At 44.1% G+C, this 18474-nt stretch overlaps 1 protein-coding gene across 1 annotated transcript in view; it reads right to left on the bottom strand.

The window, feature by feature from the left end:
- Nucleotides 1-830: 830 nt before the first annotated feature.
- Nucleotides 831-18474, bottom strand: part of CAPN14 (calpain 14) — a 59743-nt gene continuing 42099 nt past the window's right edge. The window contains 11 exon segments of the mRNA XM_054475455.2: nucleotides 831-2395; nucleotides 4276-4331; nucleotides 4715-4831; nucleotides 5435-5514; nucleotides 6205-6269; nucleotides 8961-9025; nucleotides 12680-12737; nucleotides 14011-14067; nucleotides 14571-14607; nucleotides 15506-15711; nucleotides 18157-18320. Of these exon segments, the coding sequence (XP_054331430.1) occupies nucleotides 2369-2395; nucleotides 4276-4331; nucleotides 4715-4831; nucleotides 5435-5514; nucleotides 6205-6269; nucleotides 8961-9025; nucleotides 12680-12737; nucleotides 14011-14067; nucleotides 14571-14607; nucleotides 15506-15711; nucleotides 18157-18320 (932 nt within the window). The 3' untranslated portion in view covers nucleotides 831-2368.

Genomic DNA, 18474 nt, shown 5'->3' with positions numbered 1-18474 from the left:
ATAACTGAAGTTTTATACAAAACATGAAAGAATAAACAAAACCAGGGATAAATAAATGGTAGGTATTTTCATCCCCTCTTGTTCAGGTAGAGTCCTGTTTTCCTGAGACTGTGACAGCCTGGAACAGGCCTCACTTTGATATGCTCTCCCTGCGTGGGCTGGACTTGACAACCCAACCTCTGGATTCCTTGACCTCACCCTCCTTGGCACTGACAGGTGATTCCTCACTCCTTCTTGGCTGCACTTTCCACTTGTTCTTGTTCATGGCAGACTTTCTGCTTTCAATATTCCAGAACTGCTGATGCTCAACTCCCAGCCCTTCAGCTGACTTCACCCTGGTGCTTGCCCAGTTTCTCCTGCTCCAGATCTCTATTCCCCCTCCACAACCCACTTCCCCTGGAGTGACAGAAGATGGGGAAGCATGGTGGGAGTGGGGAGATAGCTCTGCCCCCTGGTCTTCAGTACTCAGCTTTGGGTGTATAGGAGAGAATCTGGAGGAAGGGGGTCAGCAAAGACAGGTCATCTTTGAGTTGCCACAGTGCAGATACCTAGACTCAGGAGAGTGAGGCTAACACCTGAGTGATGTAGGACCATTCAAACCACCCACTGAGAAGTCAGCAGAGGGGCTCTCAGGCTTAATCAATGTGGAGATAGATCTATCTGCACCAACACAACCAGCACACTATAGTCTAAATGTCATGAACAGGATCATGGTGTCACCCTGCCATCACCCAAAAATATCTCCAAAACTGCCTTCAGAGGCCAAGGCAAAATTGTTTTATTAAAACAGCTATTTGCCATGGCAGATTTTAAAGACAAAGATACAAATAAGTAGATGGATATAAAAATCTGTAAAAGGCTATAAATACATGATCATCATTTATAAAATCAACAATATTTCACATATCTGGCACTTTATGGAAACCCATTTTACATTTTATCATTTGGAATAAATGAAGGGTTTTTTTTCCTAAATAAAATACTTTCCTACCCCTTAAGCTATGCTTTCAAAGTGCTCCTTTCTTCCGGTACAGTACCCATCTGACAGGTGCTCAAATCTCCTTTAGTCCTCTGCCAATGGACACACTTTTATCTCTTCATTCAGCTTCCTTCCTGAGTCTGCTATGCAGTTGGAAATCAAACAGCCATGTTTGTTAGAATTGTTTGTAAATTAAGATTAAATAGAATACAGGTTGAGTATCTCAACTAAAATGCTTGGGACCAGAAGTGTTTCAGATTTCAGGGTATCTGCATTATAGACTTGTTAGTTGAACACCTCAAACCCAAAAATTCAAAATCCAAAATGCCCCAATTTCCTTTGAGTTTCATGTCTACTCTCAGAAATTTTAGATTTTGGAGTATTTCAGATTTGGGATGCTCAGCCTGTAGTAATAAATGGCTCTCAGGTGCTAACTTATGAATAAATTGCATAGACTTTGGAAAAAGGCCATTGTTCTGGTTTTGCACCTGTATTCTGGGTTGAGAGGGATGACATAAACAAGGTGTATCATGGTAGTTCAAAAAATCAGATACACCAACCACCCACTGATTGACTCTAAAATTTAGCATGGGTTTGTTTTTGTTCTTTGAAGTAGGTAGACAGAGAATTTCTGGACGGATTTGAAATGGATCTGATAGTCTATATATCAAGCAAACAGACTGACACCTGTCACAAGCAGGAAGCCCTTTGAGAACTCAGGTGTTTTAAATCTACTAGGTTCCCCCAAATCCAATCATATGGCAATATTGCCAGAAGAAGACTACCCCATGATCTCAGATGCCAGAGCCAGCCCCACCCCACCTGGACTCTGTCAATTCTCTTATTGTCTGTGTTTGTTTCTGAAAGCCCGCTATATCCCTGACCCCATCCCCAAACAGCTGAAACTTAGCCTATGTCTCTATCAATTTGCAGATGCTGGGACTAAATGTCTAAGGATATATCATTCCCATTTCAGACCTTAAAACCTAGATGATTACCGCACATGTGAGAACATGTGGCATGTCTAAAGTCACTTGAATTTGCAGCCACAGAGGCAGTGTTGTATGGAGGCTAACCACACCAGCTCTGGAGTCAGAATGCTTAGGCCATGTCAGGTAACATCTCCACTTGTGACAAGGTTGTGGCTTCAGGGAAGGATGGCTAGCTTTTACAAATCTGATGCAATCTTTACTTCCTCCCTTCCCTTTCTGCTTGCTGGCCATGCACGGGGAGGGCTGCAGAAGAGAAACCTTCCCAGCTGAGAAGGTGATGGCTGGTGAGGCAGTCCTGAATATCAGTAAATAGGGTGGGCATGGGTTGGTCTCAGCCAAAGGCTGCTCTTGGGCCACAAGCAGAGTCTTCAGTGAGGGCAGGTGAGACTCAGCCTTCTCAGGAGTACAGTGCCATCATCATCCACTGGACATGTTGGGAAAGCAAATGACGGTCAGTTCAGATGCACATCTCATCTGGGCCTCCCCACCCCACACTCCTGGGGAGCCGTGGAGACAGAACATGAATGGATAGTTTAGCCACAGGGACCACACCATCCATTAGGAAGTATAAATCAACCTGAAATAGACTCAACCTTGACTTCTCACGGTGCCTATGAATGATGACAGCCAAATATAGGCTGATTCTGTATTCAGTTCTCAATGAATTTTTTTTCCCATGAATTCAATTTGGCATGCTCGTGCCAGCTCTGTGCAGGTGTGCAAACTGGCAGGGTAGCAGAAATCCATTAAAGCATATTCTACATGTTTACATTTATGGGCCCCTTGGTCTGACAGCTTTATGTGGGTGTGATGAACAACCCCTCTAACTCATATAGAGGGGACCTCTGGGGAAACCACTCCCCAGGCCAATCCCTCAGAATGATAAAGCTGAGAATAGTGAAGTTACCAGTGGTGTCAGAGAAAGCCTCAGCGTGAAATCCAACAAGGTGGCTGCCATTCCCTGCAGACCTTGGGTGGTCCTGCTCCTCATTGAGCCAGAGATGGTCAGAGCTATAGGCAATCTCAGAGGCCACCTAGTTTCACTCATTTCACCTGTGGGGCAGCTGAGGCCCAGAGATTTAACATAATTTGCCTAAGGTCCCGCAGCTAATTACAAGAAGTGTTGTGGCTTCAACCCAGTTCTCAGACCCCAGTGCAGTTGTCTTCCTGTGATAGCTCTTTGCCCACTGGACCCTGCTCAGTTTTGGGCTGTCCTATTTCGGGTGCCACATTTGTGTTGTCCTATTCTCCCAGACCTGAGCCTGCCACTATGGAAGGATTGCCTGGGATCAGGAGTGATGCCCCAGCACTCAAGTGTGGGGCTAAGCAGTTCAGGGACAGGCTCTGAAAATTCTGGCCATTGGCCCTCCAGTAGAATCCCACTTCACAGCGAATCTTGGAGGGATTGAGGGGTGACACAGGCTGCAAGTCCCTACAGCTTGGAAAGCAATTCCATAAAATGGACATTTGAGATCAAGAAAAACATTCCAGCTTTGACTGAATCATTTCTAAGTGGCCATAGCAGAGGAAGTGTTGCAGAATAAAAGAGCAGAGGATTGAACTCCAGACTCCAATGTTCTTGCAATGAACATTACCTAGTGCTACACCTGGCACCTAGCAGCTGCTCAATAAATCAGTGCATTTTTGAAGGATCAGGGAAGATAATCGGTTTCATACATAAATTTGTATTCTCCTAGGCATATCACCTCATTCATTCAACACATCCTGCTGTGTCTGCAAAGTGATATGAAAGAGGAGGAGATGGGCTTGGACATGTAACTTGCTTTGGACAACAGAATGACTTGCAGGCATGCCAGATTGGAGCCTTGGTATCAGAGGCCTACTGTGTTTAAGCTCGCTTTCTTGTGTTTCTCCCATATCCCTGGGAAGAACAAACCTAGGCAGAGTTTCCTCAATTCAGGTACCCAGCAAAACCCTCAGCCAACCCACAGATACATGAGCAAACCAGCTGAGATCCACTGACTCCCAGCCATGTGACTCGGAAGCTAAATAAGTGCTTGTCATACATCTGCTGCTGAAGTTTTGTAAATTTGTCACATGGCGTTATTGCAATCAGAGTTATTGGATACACCTTTCATATGTGCCTGGCACAAAATGGGTGCTCAGAAAATATTTGATGGGTGAATGAATGAATGAATGAATGAGTGCAACGAATGTAGTGCTCAATTTCAAATTCAGCAGACTAAAGGGTCCCTAGAGCCCTTCTCCTTCACAAGAGCATGGTCCTGCAAGGGCCACCTCTACCTAAGATGACATGAGCCACCTCCTTGGGGCAAGTCTTACCTCTGGCTTCTGGAGGTATATCCCTTTGCCATCTTGGGTTAAGTTTTGGAAGACATCTGTGAAAATGCAGCAGAAAGGAATACAGCTAATGTGTGCATTGGAAACATTATGAATTAGTTCCTCCCATATATCTCACCTTAACCACATCCATTCTGAAAACGTGAGGGAATCCAATGTCAGCCTACATGTGACCACATGCAGCCATACCTATGATAAGTGAGCCGCTTCAAGCCTTTGTCTCTGGAACAAAGCAGGAAACGATGAGTTTGGATATCTCCAGCCAGGGTTCACAGGCACTTGGCTGGAGGTCCCCACAGCTTCCCTGGTCTGCTGTTTCTGGGATGGTGGCTGTCCTCCCTTGTGCTTAAACTAGGGACAGGTGGGAAGTCATGGGGCAGCAGAGGAAGACCTGGCCCTCCCCAACTTCCCGCCAGCTCACCCTCCATGTTCTCTACACGCAGCATCAAGTGGACGAAGCTGACAAAGTCCATCTGGAGGCGGGGGCCGCCATAGCGGATGAGCATCAGCTGACAGACATCATCACTGAGCATGATTCCTGCATTGAGCACAAGCTCCTGCTGTGGGTGTTGGGGGCTTGCACCCAGCTCCCCTCCTGCCCAAGGCCCCTTCAAATGTCCCTCCAGTTTAGCAACCTGAATCCTGATAGCATGGAAGTCTTCTTTTATAGGGTTCATTTTGAATTGTTTAATTGTTTAACCAATTTATTTTATTTAATCCCTACTCCTCACCCCTGTCTGTTAAGGCAACCAGCATGAGGCTGTTTTCATCAAGTATGTTACTGGCCTTCAAGGAAGGAGGCAATCTGCTAAGTGCTCAAAAGTACCTGCTTGGGAGCCTGGTAGTCCTGAATTTAAACCCCAGGCAATTGAGTTTCAATTTCTTCCTCTGTGAAGTGAGGATTATAACAAGGTGGTGTTGAAGATTAAATAAGAAGTTGAATGTGCCAACCCTCCATCAATGTTGGCTAGGATCACAGGGACAATCATAAAAAATGTTTGAGTTGATTGCAGATCTACGTCTTTGAGAGTCACACTGCGTATTAGAGTTATTTCAGCATGCCACACATCCCCTCTCCTCTGCCCGATGAGTGTGCACCCTGCCCGTGTGTGCCCACAGCTCCAGCTCTTCCTGTGCCTGCCTGCCTCCCTCACGGCAGCGTGCAGCTGCTCCCAGTTCAGGTATCCTGACCCATGGCCTTGCTTGTGGAAAACCTTCTGCAAAGAACCAAACAAGAGGTTCAGGAAGCCAGGCATTTCCAAGCACCATCTGAGAGGACCTGTGTGCCCCCTGTCAGCACCGCAGAGGGGCTGTTGAAGATATCTGAGGCTCCACATGCAGGGCCTGCTGCCAGGATAAGAATATGGCAGAGTCCATGCTGAGATCCTACCACCTCATGTTTCCTACAGAACAAGGCTTCTGAGAAACAGAAAAGTCTTTTTCTCATGGGGTATAGACAGTCTTGGTGTGGGTAAATGTGCTTAATGTAAGCACATTATCCACACTTTAAAGTGATTCCAGCTTTCTGACTCAGGAGACAAGTGGGAGAGTTGTGAGTTGTGAGCAATGATTGGAAGAGCAAGAAGGAACAAATTTATGAAAGACTTTAAATGCCAAGTGTGCCAAGGAGTTTGGACTTTCTCTGAAGCCCATGGGGAGTCTTAAAAAGCTTTTTGTAAGGAAGCAGCATGATCAGATATGTGTTTTGGAACTTCAGGAGACTACTGCAACTGGCTCTCTGAGTTTGGAAGAGACCGATGGAGGAAATGCTCACTGAAGGGAGAATAGAGAAAGTTTGGTGAGTTGGATATAAAGGACTGCAGGGGAGAGAAGTATCTTCTACAGCTTTGCAGAACTGCCATTCCTACACCATTTTCCAAAGAGGTGTGGTTAAGACTTGTTCTTATCTGAGAGAGCTTCAGCTGCTTCCACAGGTCCCTGAATTCCTGGATGCTCATAGTACCCGATGCATTAAGCTGATTAATAGGTTAAGGTAAAAGCTGCCAGGGAGAGTTCCATCCATGCTTTGGAAGCAGTGATCGGCCCTCCACAAAGTGATGTGCAATTTGTAGATGGCCTCATTCAATGTCTGATCATGTCTGATTTCGCTAGTTGGCCTCACCTCACTGGCCAGTCCAGCCCAGGGCTCCCTCACTCTTGCTAGGATAAAACAGAATGAGCCCAGAGCACAGCAGCACTGGGAGAAGTGATGATGATGGAGGTGATGATGGTGATGACCACAGCTAGCATTAAGTGAGGCAGAATTTTTTTAATGCTATGAAATGTTATCTTTTATTATTGTTAGTGGAGTACCAGTAGTATTAATAGATGGTGATATAATTTTAATACACTTGAAGGCTTTTACACCTAAACATAAACAAATTAAATATGACATATCCCACTGCCTCTTCCTTTCATTCCTACTTTTTTTCTTCTTAGCATCCTTTATTGAGTTTTATATATATATATACTTTAAGTTCTAGGGTACATGTGCACAATGTGCAGGTTTGTTACATAGGTATACATGTGCCATGTTGGTGTGCTGCACCCATTAACTCGTCATTTACATTAGGTATTTCTCCTAATGTTATCCCTCAACCTGCCCCCCACCCCCCCGATAGGCCCCAGGGTGTGATGTTCCCCACCCTGTGTCCAAGTGTTCTCATTGTTCAATTCCCACCTATGAGTGAGAACATGCAGTGTTTGGTTTTCTGTCCTTGCGCTAGTTTGCTCAGAATGATGGTTTCCAGCTGCATCCATGTCCCTGTAAAGGACATGAACTCATCCTTTTATATGGCTGCACAGTATTCCATGGTGTATATATGCCACATTTTCTTAATCCAGTCTATCATTGATGGACATTTGGGTTGGCTCCAAGTCTTTGCTATTGTGAATAGTGCCACAATAAACATACGTGTGCATGTGTCTTTATAGTAGCATGATTTATAATCCTTTGAGTATATACCCGGTAATGGGATGGCTGGATCAAATGGTATTTCTAGTTCTAGATCCCTGAGGAATCGCCACACTGTCTTCCACAATGGTTGAACTAGTTTACAGTCCCACCAACAGTGTAAAAGTGTTCCTATTTATCCACATCTTCTCCAGCATCTATTGTTTCCTGACTTTTTAATGATCGCCATTCTAACTGGTGTGAGATGGTATCTCATTGTGGTTTTGATTAGCATTTCTCTGATGACTAGTGATGATGAACATTTTTTCATGTGACTATTGGCTGCATAAATGTCTTCTTTTGAGAAGTGTCTGTTCATATCGAGGCAGGATATTTTGACATGGCCAATTTAATGTGATTTAAATTTAAAAAATAGTAACCTTTTTTCATTATTATTTTAAAAACCAGCTTATGGGTATATACCCAGTAATGGGATGGCTGGGTCGAATGGAATTTCTAGTTCTAGATCCCTAAGGAATCGCCACACTGACTTCCACAAGGGTTGAACTAGTTTACAGTCCCACCAACAGTGTAAAAGTGTTCCTATTTCTCCACATCCTCTCCATGGGGGGAGCGGGGAGGGATAGCATTGGGAGATATACCTAATGCTAGATGACGAGTTGGTGGGTGCAGCGCACCAGCATGGCACATGTATACATATGTAACTTACCTGCACATTGCGCACATGTACCATAAAACCTAAAGTATAATAATAATAATAATAATAAAAGAAAAAAAAAAAACCAGCTTATGGAAGAAGTCAGGCACAGGCATGGCTAATGATGCCTTTTACATTTTTTTAAGTTTAATGGTTGGCTTTGTAGTGCCCAGATACCCCTACCATCAGAGACATTGGGTCAAAGTACCACCACACCCCATCTCTGTTTGAGCCCTCACCATGAATCCATCACTGACTTACACACTTCACCTGTAGCAAGTGAGGTCGGCATTGACTTCTCCATGTTCCAGGTGATGATATGAGCACTTGGAGAGGGTCTGATCTTGTTCAAGTTCATACAGCTGGTGACAGAGCTCGGCCCTGCCCCATGCCTGTACACCTAATCCTGCACTGTCTCTGAGTTTCTGCAGACTGTTTTTGTTTTTACAACCCCCCTTAGGCTATCTATTCAATATGCCTCTCCATAGTATAGATGATCAAACATTGATTACAATTATCCACTTAGAAAGGCAGTGCGTTTGCTAGAAAAATTGCAGGGCTGAGAAAGAGGGCAGCTGAGTTTGTGGCATGTTGTTTATTTAACTTCCCTGAGCCCTGGTTTCCTGATCTGTGCATGGGGGCAGCCACCGCCCAGTTATTAAATGGAAAACATAGGGCCCCAAGGCTTTTGTAAAGGCTCTTGTAAACCTGGAGAGCTGTTACGAACCACCATCTTCTAGCTGCCTTATCCTCATTCCCAGGAAATGAGATTATTGTGATGGATGGCTAATATTGGTCACCTATTAGATGATAGTTCTGACTCCAGCATTTTACCTGTATTATCTCATTTGCATTCCCACATTAATGCTACCAAGTAAGTTTCAACACTCTCTCCATGCTTCAGATGAGCATCTGGATGCATAATGAGGCTCAGTGACTTGTCCAGGACCCCACAATTAGCAAGGATTGGGGTTGGGATTCAAATATACTCTGCCTAGCTCCAGAGTGAAGCTCTCAACCAACAGCAAGCATCCACACACAAACCTGAAAGGATACGTCCAGTAAGGCCAAGATCCCCTGGCAGGCTTCCAGGCTAAAGAAGAGCTGTCTGCTCCCCAGACCTGTGAAGGAGCGAAAGAGTCCACATGGGGGCTGGCCCCAGGTCTGCACACCCCTTTTCTGAGCAGGAAGAGGCAGTGCTGTGTGGGCCAGCTGATGACCACCATGTACGTGGGCTGGGAAGAGTGAGAACGGAAGGCAGTAGAGAGATGGGGGGTGATGGTCATTCCTACACCCATGGAGAAAGTCAAATGCTGTAGGGGACTCCTGGTATGGCTTGGATTTGCTTACACAGAGGGCCAAATGAACATGCCCTTTGTACCTAGGGAGGGCCAGGATCATAGAGTCAAACTCCCAAATCTCAAAGAGATCCAAGAGGTCAACTTGTTCAAGCTCCCAACCAAATTGGGGGGTTCTTTCCTCAGGTTTCTTGGTTTCTTTCTTTCTTTCTTTGTCTCTTTCTTTCTTTCTTTTCTTTCCTTCTTTCTTTCCTTCTTCCCTCCCTTCCTTCCTTCCTTCCTTTCTTTCTTTTCTTTCCTTCTTCCCTCCCTTCCTTCCTTCCTTCCTTTCTCTCTTTTCCTTCTTTCTTTCTCTTTCTTTCAAGATGGAGTCTCATTCTATCACCCAGACTGGAGTGGCACAATCTTGGCTCACTGCAACCTCCACCTCCCGAGTTCAAGCAATTCTCCTGCCTCAGCCTCTTGAGTAGCTGGGATTACAGGAGCGCGCCACCACATCTGGCTAATTTTTTATATTTTTGGTAGAGACAGGGTTTCACCATGTTGGCCAGGCTGGTCTCAAACTCCTGACCTCAAGTAATCTGACCATCTCGGCCTCCCAAAGTGCTGGAATTACAGGAGTGAGCCACCGCACCCAGCCCTCCTCAGGTTTCTTGATGGATGGTCTGTCAGTTAGAGGTGCTCACTTTTTCACATGGGTGAAGAACTTCAGTCAGGAGAAACTTCTCTCATTAAGTCCAAAGGAACCTCCTATAATAGTGGCTCACTGGTCCTAGTTTCACCTCCAGAAAAGCATAAAATGGTATTTGTCTCTTCTTTGACTTCTGCTTTCCCTTCTAAACATCTGAATATTTCTCAAACTACTCCTCACATGCGATGGTTTCTAAACCCTCAACACCCTTTTCTGAGCCCTACATTTTGCCAGTATCTCTTTGAAATATGGTGCCAAGATTTGAACACAGTCCTCCAGATGCAATTTGATTGAACAGAATACAGTAGACCTATTATTTCCAGTTTTCAGTCAACATTTCCCAAATTATGTTTCAAAGGAGATTTTCTGCAGAGAAGGAGTTTTGTGGTCAAAGAAATGTGGGATACCTTGCATCTATTGATGCTTTTCTTCATTTGCCATGCACTTTACTGTATGTGAGGTACTAAAGACCCAAGTACAATCGACCACAGAAGCTAACTCCTTTTATTTCATGGAACACTTACTAAACCTCTTGGTTTCTAGCATTTCCTGGAACACAATTTTAAAAACACACATCTAAATGCTCCCATTAAATGCAGCCTGAATTTGTATGAGCTTATTTAGCAGCAACTTGAAACAATTAGTTCATGTTAGCTAGAGGTCAACCAAATTAACCAAATATCTTTCACACAAACTGCCACAAAAATGAGGTCTCTTCTGTTAGGAACTTGCGCTACCATTTTATTTATTTTTATTTTTTATTTTTTAAAACAAAATAATTTTATTTTTATTTTTTATAATTTCAGCTTTTATTTTTGATTCAAGGGGTATGTGTGCAGATTTGTTACATGGGTATATTACTTGATGCTGAGGTTTGGGATATGACTGATCCTGTCATCCAGGTACTGAACTTAGTACCTGATAGTTTTTCAGTCCTTGCTTCACTCCTGCATCCCTACTTTAGTAGTCCCCTATTGATATCTATTGTTGCCATCTTTATGTCCATAAGTTCCCAATGTTCAGCTCCCACTTATAAGTGAGAATATGTGGTATTTGGTTTTCTGTTCCTGCATTAATGCACTTAAGATAATGACCTCCAGTTGCATTCGTGTTGCTGCAAAGGACATAATTTCATTATTATTATTGTTATTATTATTATTTTGGGATGGAATCTTGCTCTGTCTCTAGGCTGGAGTGCAGTGGCGCAATCTCGGCTCACTGCAACCTCCACCTCCTGGGTTCAAGCAATTCTCCTGCCTCAACCTCCTGAGCAGCTGGGACCACAGGTGTGCACCACCATGCCCAGCTAATTTTTGCATTCCTAGGCGCTACCATTTTAAAATGGTCTATATCAAAATGGCAGTGGTTTATTATCTTCCTGACTGCATTTCATCTTTTTGGTTTGGGCACAGCTTGTTGAAAACATTCTGAATTTCAATTCTGCTATCTATTATATTAATGATTTCTCCCAGCTTTGTGCCATCTTCAGCTCCAATAAACCTATATTCCATGTCTTCTTCCAAGACATTAATAAAAATTGGGGAAATGAACAGGACCAAGGGCAGACAGAATCTAAGAACTCTCATCTAAACATCTAAGTATATAGACTCTTGCCTGTAACTGGATAGAATTATCCCTCTAGCTTTATATTTGTATAATTCTTGGGAATGGTGATAAGATTTGTTGTAAATACATCTTCTATTATTATTTTCCAACCCACATTTTATCATTTATCATGGGAGACTCACCAAATATTTTGCCAACATCTACAGTATTTCTCTGATCTATCCATGTAGAACCCTCTCATGGGACTAAATGAAAGCAATTTGTTTATAAACGCTTTGGAAAACCATTTTGTATATATGCAGTCAAGGCCTTTAAAAACTTTTAAATGTGCACAAGCCATTGCTTCTAGGTAATTTCCCTAGAATTAGCCTAGAATTTTTTTTCAGCCGGGAGGGGGAGTCTTATGTTCTACAATTCCTAGAGTCTTCCCTTCTGGCTGTTTTACTGATAACTGAATTTGGCTTTGAGAAGCCTTCTGCAAATTCTTTCAAACCCTGAATCACACAATAGGCTGGACTGTAATTTGTCTGGATTTGAAATCTTGGCTTCATAGAAAGAAGAAGCAATCATCTAACTTTGGCAGCAAATACTCTGGTTGTTTTACTTTTTTTACTTTGAAGTTCCTTCGTCTCCCTGGAGAAATCAGCCTATTTCTTCTGTGTTCTTCTCACTCCAAATATATGTATAAAATATTTTATATGGACTTTAAGCCTTTCTAATAATTTATCCCAGGCTTCATATGAAAGCCTCTGCACTACCCATTTGCAATTCTTCTAGGTGGTGTGCTCTCTCCTTCCAGAGTTTTGTTGCTTGATCAATTTAACATGAGTTCATCAGACAGTTCCCTGGGTAGGCTAGTTAATACTTAATATTTATATCCCAGGTTGAGGAAATGGGTGCAGTTCTTCCACATGGAATTGATATGCCAAGAAAGAGGTACTCGGTTCTTCCTTTCTGACTAGCAAAATGGCAGGAATCTTCATTTTCACTGACATGTATCTCTATACCCAAAGTAAGCAAAATAATAACAATTTTCAAAGCTGCATAAATTTCCCTACTGCTTTTTCAGATCACATAATCCACCCTTGTGTAAAATATAGCCACAGTTGAGACCAGCGCTCAGTAATTCACACATCCCACCAAGGGAAAGAGAAACAAAGCCAGAGTTTAGAAAAGTTGCATCCCCTCTGAGTCCTACAGAATGGCTCTACAACACTTACTTGACCAGGTCGTCTGGTTCAGGAGGTTCTGCAGTTGAACTGCATTAATTTCTGGATACTGAATAGAAAGCAGATTGGCAAGAAAAAATAACTGTTACTGAAGGCTCATTAGATGGCAGAGGGGTCATATGACTGGCCATGAAATTAAACTGGGATTTCCTAAGAACTTCACAATGCTTTTTAACTGGGTGCCAACCCCAGAGAACCCTGGCAGGGCATGACTTTCAAGAACAGTGATTCTCGAAGGTGCTGTCCAGGTGCTGCTGAAGTTTAGCCAACAATTCGGTTTGAATTTCACTCTCAATAAAATGTCATCAGTCAAAACTCCAGATTTTCATCTTAGAGTTTATTAAAAGAAACTCTTTATATGAACATTTGATTTTAAAATATATCAATGAAATATAAGTATCAAACATCTGAACTTTTAAAACTGAGGCATATTCATAACATGCAATTTTTAGTTGTTTTATACAGATTGGGATTCTCTATGAGACTTCATTTGATAAAAGGATTGCAGCATCAAATGTTTGGAAACCACTGGTATGGAGGAAAACTTTAATAAACAATACACACAAGATTCTGATTTATCCTCTCCAGCTACATTAAACAAAATTCCAGATGGGCAAGGCAGGTAAATTGTGACTTTAAATCAGGAGTGTCACTAACATAAGGGGCTCATGTTCTCTGTTTCAGGGACATTGCTGAAATATCAGACCCCAGATTTCCAGTATGTTTCTCGCCCTATTCCTAAGTGTCTTTCAGGTTAGGAGAGCGTGGCCTCCAGAGCCCTGCACTCACACCATTAGCCCTTGCCAGACTCACATCTGGGTCAGCCCAAAGGAAGAAGCCACAGAAACCAAGTGTGTGTCCCAGGCCCTCCCCCTTCTTATCAGTCCCACCTTCTCTCCGGGTGACCACTCATGGGCCCCTTCTCCCTGCGCTCCCCCCCAATGACCCTCCCCAAGGCCCCCAGAGCTTGTCATTGTCATGCTCTGCACCCCCGACCCCCTGTCCCACTCCCAACTCTGACACTCTACTCTGCTATATCCCATTTTCTCAGGGATGAAAGATTAAAGTTGCTTTCCCTACAACTAATCAATGAAGCTTCCAAGAACAGAGAATCATTTTACAGGAGTCTTCTAGACAATGGCTCCACTCATTTGTCTAAAAACTTGAGGACTTTAATAGAAAGTGGCAGTTTGGGGAATAGGTAGCCTTAAATCACAGTTTCTATGCAACCTCAAGCAGATGCAAACCTATACTTTATAAAATGAGAAGCTCCACTTTGTCCCCTGCTCTTCCTCACCCCCTACCACACCTGTTCAACTAACCTTTTCAAAGAATTTGGTGAAGAATTCATTCTGCCTTTCATTTTGGTCTTCTATCTCCTATAGGAAGAGACACATAGAAAGACATAATTATTCACCTGTATAAACAGACTTTCGTGCACACCCTAATGTCTCATGGCTTCCAGGTTTCTGAAATCCATGAGCTTGACTTTGCATTGTCTTTAATTTTACACCATAGCATTTACAAACAGCCCTTGCTTCTCCAATTTTCCCTGACTCTGGGGAAACCACAAACAGTGAAATGGACAAAAGAAACACCATATAAAGAGAAGCAGAAGAATGTAGAGATGTAACTCATACTGCCGGGGCTCTGGACCCTCAGTGACAAGGACCTGATCAGAAGGGTAGTTCTCTATTCTTTGTTGGTGCAAAAACAGCAAAGCCCAGGTACTGTTAGGATACAACGGGTAATGTTTGCCATGGAACACGGTCTGTAAGGATCTGCATATCTCCTCCCCTGACTCCTTAACTTGAAGGGAGAAACCCAACATCCTGGCTTGGAAAGCAGTCCCAGCCATATGGAATTCCACCAGACTACTCACCTTCGAGAAGACGACACCAGAATTGCTGCCAATCTCACTGAGAACAAACAAACAAAGAAAAAACCCAGAGTTTCCTCTTGGGAATTTTTTGGCCACTCTTCCCCCTCTCCTGGGAGCTCGTCTTCCATGTTCCTTCACTGAGGCACCACAAGGGCCCGCCCAGCTCTCACACCTCACCTCCTGCTTCCCCTTGAAGTGTACATTCCAGCCATGTGCACAGCACGCTGCTTGTAATTCCCTGCACCCTCATCTAACTAGTCTTAAAAGATGAGCATGAGACTTAGTGGTTTGACGTGGCAGTGGAGCCTGCCTGAGATCAAGTCTAACTACCTGTGGCCAAGACATAAAAAACAAACAAACAAAACAAAAAACACAAAACCTGGCAGGTAAAACAATCGTAGGCAAAATAATATGTTTGGTTGGGATATGTGCACATTAATTCAACCGGTAGGATGGTAGAATGGAAGCCTGCTAGATGATGACAGTCTCCCCTCATTTGAACAACCCCTATGCATCTTTTAATAGTCACCCTCTCCCTGAAGCCACTCCTGCTTCCCCCAGGACCATGGGAGTTGGCTCAAATTCTCCTCCTTGAGGCTCTTGTAACACCCTGTGCATATAAAATGCTTACGCTGGATGCACTGGAAGATCAATAACTGCTCATATATCTGTGTTCTTTCCAGACCTTGAACTTCAGGAGGGCAGAAGCCATGTGTGTTTTGTCTTTTTCTCTCTAATGTCTAGCATGGTGTTAGTTTGTGAGTGGAAGGAGGGTGGGAAGGAACGGGAGGGATGTTTTCCATGCAGAAAGTCACCTGGTCTCCTGCTCTCCCCATCTCCCTTCTGTCTCAGCAGCAGAGATCCTGGTTTCTGCCATTTCCAACCTTGCCCTCCTTGCCTGTCCCCACCCTCTAGGAGAGACCTTGTGTCCTTACTAAAAGATGTGCTTCCTGGAGAAGACCCTGAGGATGAACTCTGACTTCTGGTGGGCCTCCAATGTGCAGGGCACGATGAGGTATGTCCCTGGTTCCAGACACAGCTCCTGACTCACTTCTTTCTCTTCGAGAAACCTATCAGGCTGGCTCAGAGGAGTGTTTCTCTGGAAGAACTCAGGGGGCAGTCTCCTCTGGTCGTCATGGTACTGTGGGTAGAGGACAGAAGAACAGCAAGGGAGGTGATGACCCAGGGCTGTGGCCAGGCCTGAGGCCCTCAAAGCTCTGAGCCAGGACTAAGGTGGCCCCTGCTCTGCCAAATCCAATGGGCCCCAGTGGAGGACGAAACAAGTGGGGAGGAAAGGAAAAACCAGAATATGTGTGTGGAGGGCTGCACCTTTGCTGGAACCTATCAGGGGCTACATAAACACGTGTCATTTGATTTGACTTACCTTAAAAACAACACCAGCACTAAATGATGAGAGGAATGTCCCTGTGTCTTCCATTTTATGGTTGAGGGCTCTGAGGCTTAGACAGGTTAGGTCATCTGCCCAGAGTCATCGGCTGATTACAGTCCCAGCCCGATGGGAATTAAGGACAGCTGAGTTCCAATGTTCCTGTTCTTTACCCTTCCTGATGCGGCCTCCATGTATGTGATGTGGCATGACTTATGGTCACAGATACAGATGGACCACCACCACCTCCCCACCTGCACCACACAGCTACACACAGATAAGCTGGATATTCCGCATCATCTCACGGAAAACACCCTTGTAAAGGACAAAGAGAACTGGGCAAGAGCTCAGAAGACCCGAATCAGGGCTCTGGTTCTGACATTTCTTGGGTATCTGCTTTATCTGATTCATATTCTCTTTCTCTCTTTCTCTCTCTCTCTCTCTCTCTCTCTCTGCTTTCTTTGTTTCTCCATCTCTCCCTATTTTTCTCTCTTGCTTCCTCTCCCCTTTGTTCTCACTCAGGGCTATAGAGGGAGAGGATACCCACACCAGGATCCTCTCTCCGGTTTACACACAACTGCTAACAAAGACATCACCCACTCGAATAAACAGATATTTAGCATTCCTCAATGTTTGGGAAATAAAATACATATCCTGATGAGGTAGGCATTCTTTTATAAGACAATGAGAACTAGGGAATCATCCAATTGCCCTCTTTGCCATAGGCTACTAGGAATCTCAGAGCTAAATTGTATAATGAGCCATGGTAGCTGTCCTGGGTTTAGTTTTCCTGGTAGAAGCAACTGCCTACCTAGCTCTCATCCCTTTGTTATTTTTTAATGGCTTTGAAATTTTGTAGCTGATTTGCAGGTTTCCTCTGTTTACACTTTTTTATTGTAGGTTGACCCAAATTCTATTTGGAAGTAGGCAAGACATAAATAACTTTTTCTCTTTAAATTAATAGGCAAATTTGAGAGTGTTCAGTGTTCCTGTGAGAAAAACAACAAAAAAAGACCCTGCGTAAAATGGTTTCTCTACAATAATCCTTTTACTTGATTCAATCCAACCTGAGAAAATTAAGCGTTTTACTCCTGTTTTCTTTGGGAAATAAAATAATAGCTGCCTCCCTCAGAAGCTGGGATTTCTTGGGCCTTCCTACCTGACCCCTCCTGGCTGCCACAGCAGCTGATGCACGGAGGTGTTCTTGTCCCTCTGCTCATGCTCCTGCCACATGTCCCCAAGCCTTTGTCCTTTCTCCCTAGGGAGGGGGGCTGCATGGTCTTTGATGTCCCGTATGTTTTAAATCTATTTTATTTTGGGTTTCATAACCCAGTCATGATTGTAATTTGTCATCTTTCCTATGCTGTGATGGCCTTTGATATTAGCCCTAGGTATCTGTGGAGGAATTTAATAAATTCTGAAGTGTATTGGTACTATGCTAGGCTCTAAGACTTTCCCATAGATGCATGAGGATCTCTTGGGGGTCTTTGGATAAAAAAGATTAACAGATGCGCTTTACTTTCATATACACACAGGCAGTGGGCAGACATTCTCATCATCAGGCATTATCATAGCTTCTTACGCAGTATAAGCCCGCTCCAGTCTAACTAAATCCTGTGGAGCCTTGGCCACATGTGATATCACCCCAAACTAGGGCCACCTGGTCAAGTGCAGAACTCACCTTGTTCATGTAAAAAACAAAACAAAACAAAACAAAGAGAGATCTCATTAGGCAGGGAAACTGGCGCTTTCATAAACCGAAACCCGAATAGAAACTGATATACAAGGCTCTACCCAGAAGCCCTGTCCCTGCCCACAAGACCTGCTGTTCTATCAGTGACATTTTAATCTATCATTGGAAATTCTGGAAAAGAGGGAGGGAAAGAATGCTTGGCTTTTGGGGATAGGAAAAGGAAGCCAATATTGATTATACCATGTGCCAGGCACAATAATAAGCACTACCACATAATCCTCTTTTATTCTACCCTTTGCCTAAATACCATTGTAGAAACTGATGGCCTAGTGCAAGAAGGTGACTTGTTCTAAATCACATGTTCCGAAAGGACAGAGCCTGGATTTGAAAACCCAGGTCTGTGAACAGAGACAGATGGTGAAGAAGACAAGAAACAGGAAGACATGGTAACTGTTGGTGACCCCCATGCTTGGTCCCATGCCCCTGTGGTTCGGAGGTCCACCTACCCTATAGAGGTAGAAGCCAATGGCGAGGAGAGGCTTCTGCTTGTGGCACCTGTGCCTGGGCTTCTGCAGCAGGGACACCAGCACGCTGCAGGGCCTCAGGGATCTCCTGCCCTCCTCGGGCCTCCAGACAGACAGCAGGAACTGCGGGTTCTTCCAAAATGTGTCTGGAGCAGAACACAGCAAGGTGAGAATGGGCCCTGGATCCCCATGCATCCTGCTTGCCAAACCACTAAGAGATGAACAGTCTGAGGACGCCTCTGCCAGGATTGACACCCTGAGGCCCACTGGGACAGAGTTGGGGTCCCTTCAACCTTGGAT

This window comes from Pongo pygmaeus, chromosome 12 (genome assembly GCF_028885625.2).
Source record: "Pongo pygmaeus isolate AG05252 chromosome 12, NHGRI_mPonPyg2-v2.0_pri, whole genome shotgun sequence".
NCBI classification, from domain to species: domain Eukaryota; kingdom Metazoa; phylum Chordata; class Mammalia; order Primates; family Hominidae; genus Pongo; species Pongo pygmaeus.
This window is presented reverse-complemented; position numbering and strand designations above follow the sequence as displayed.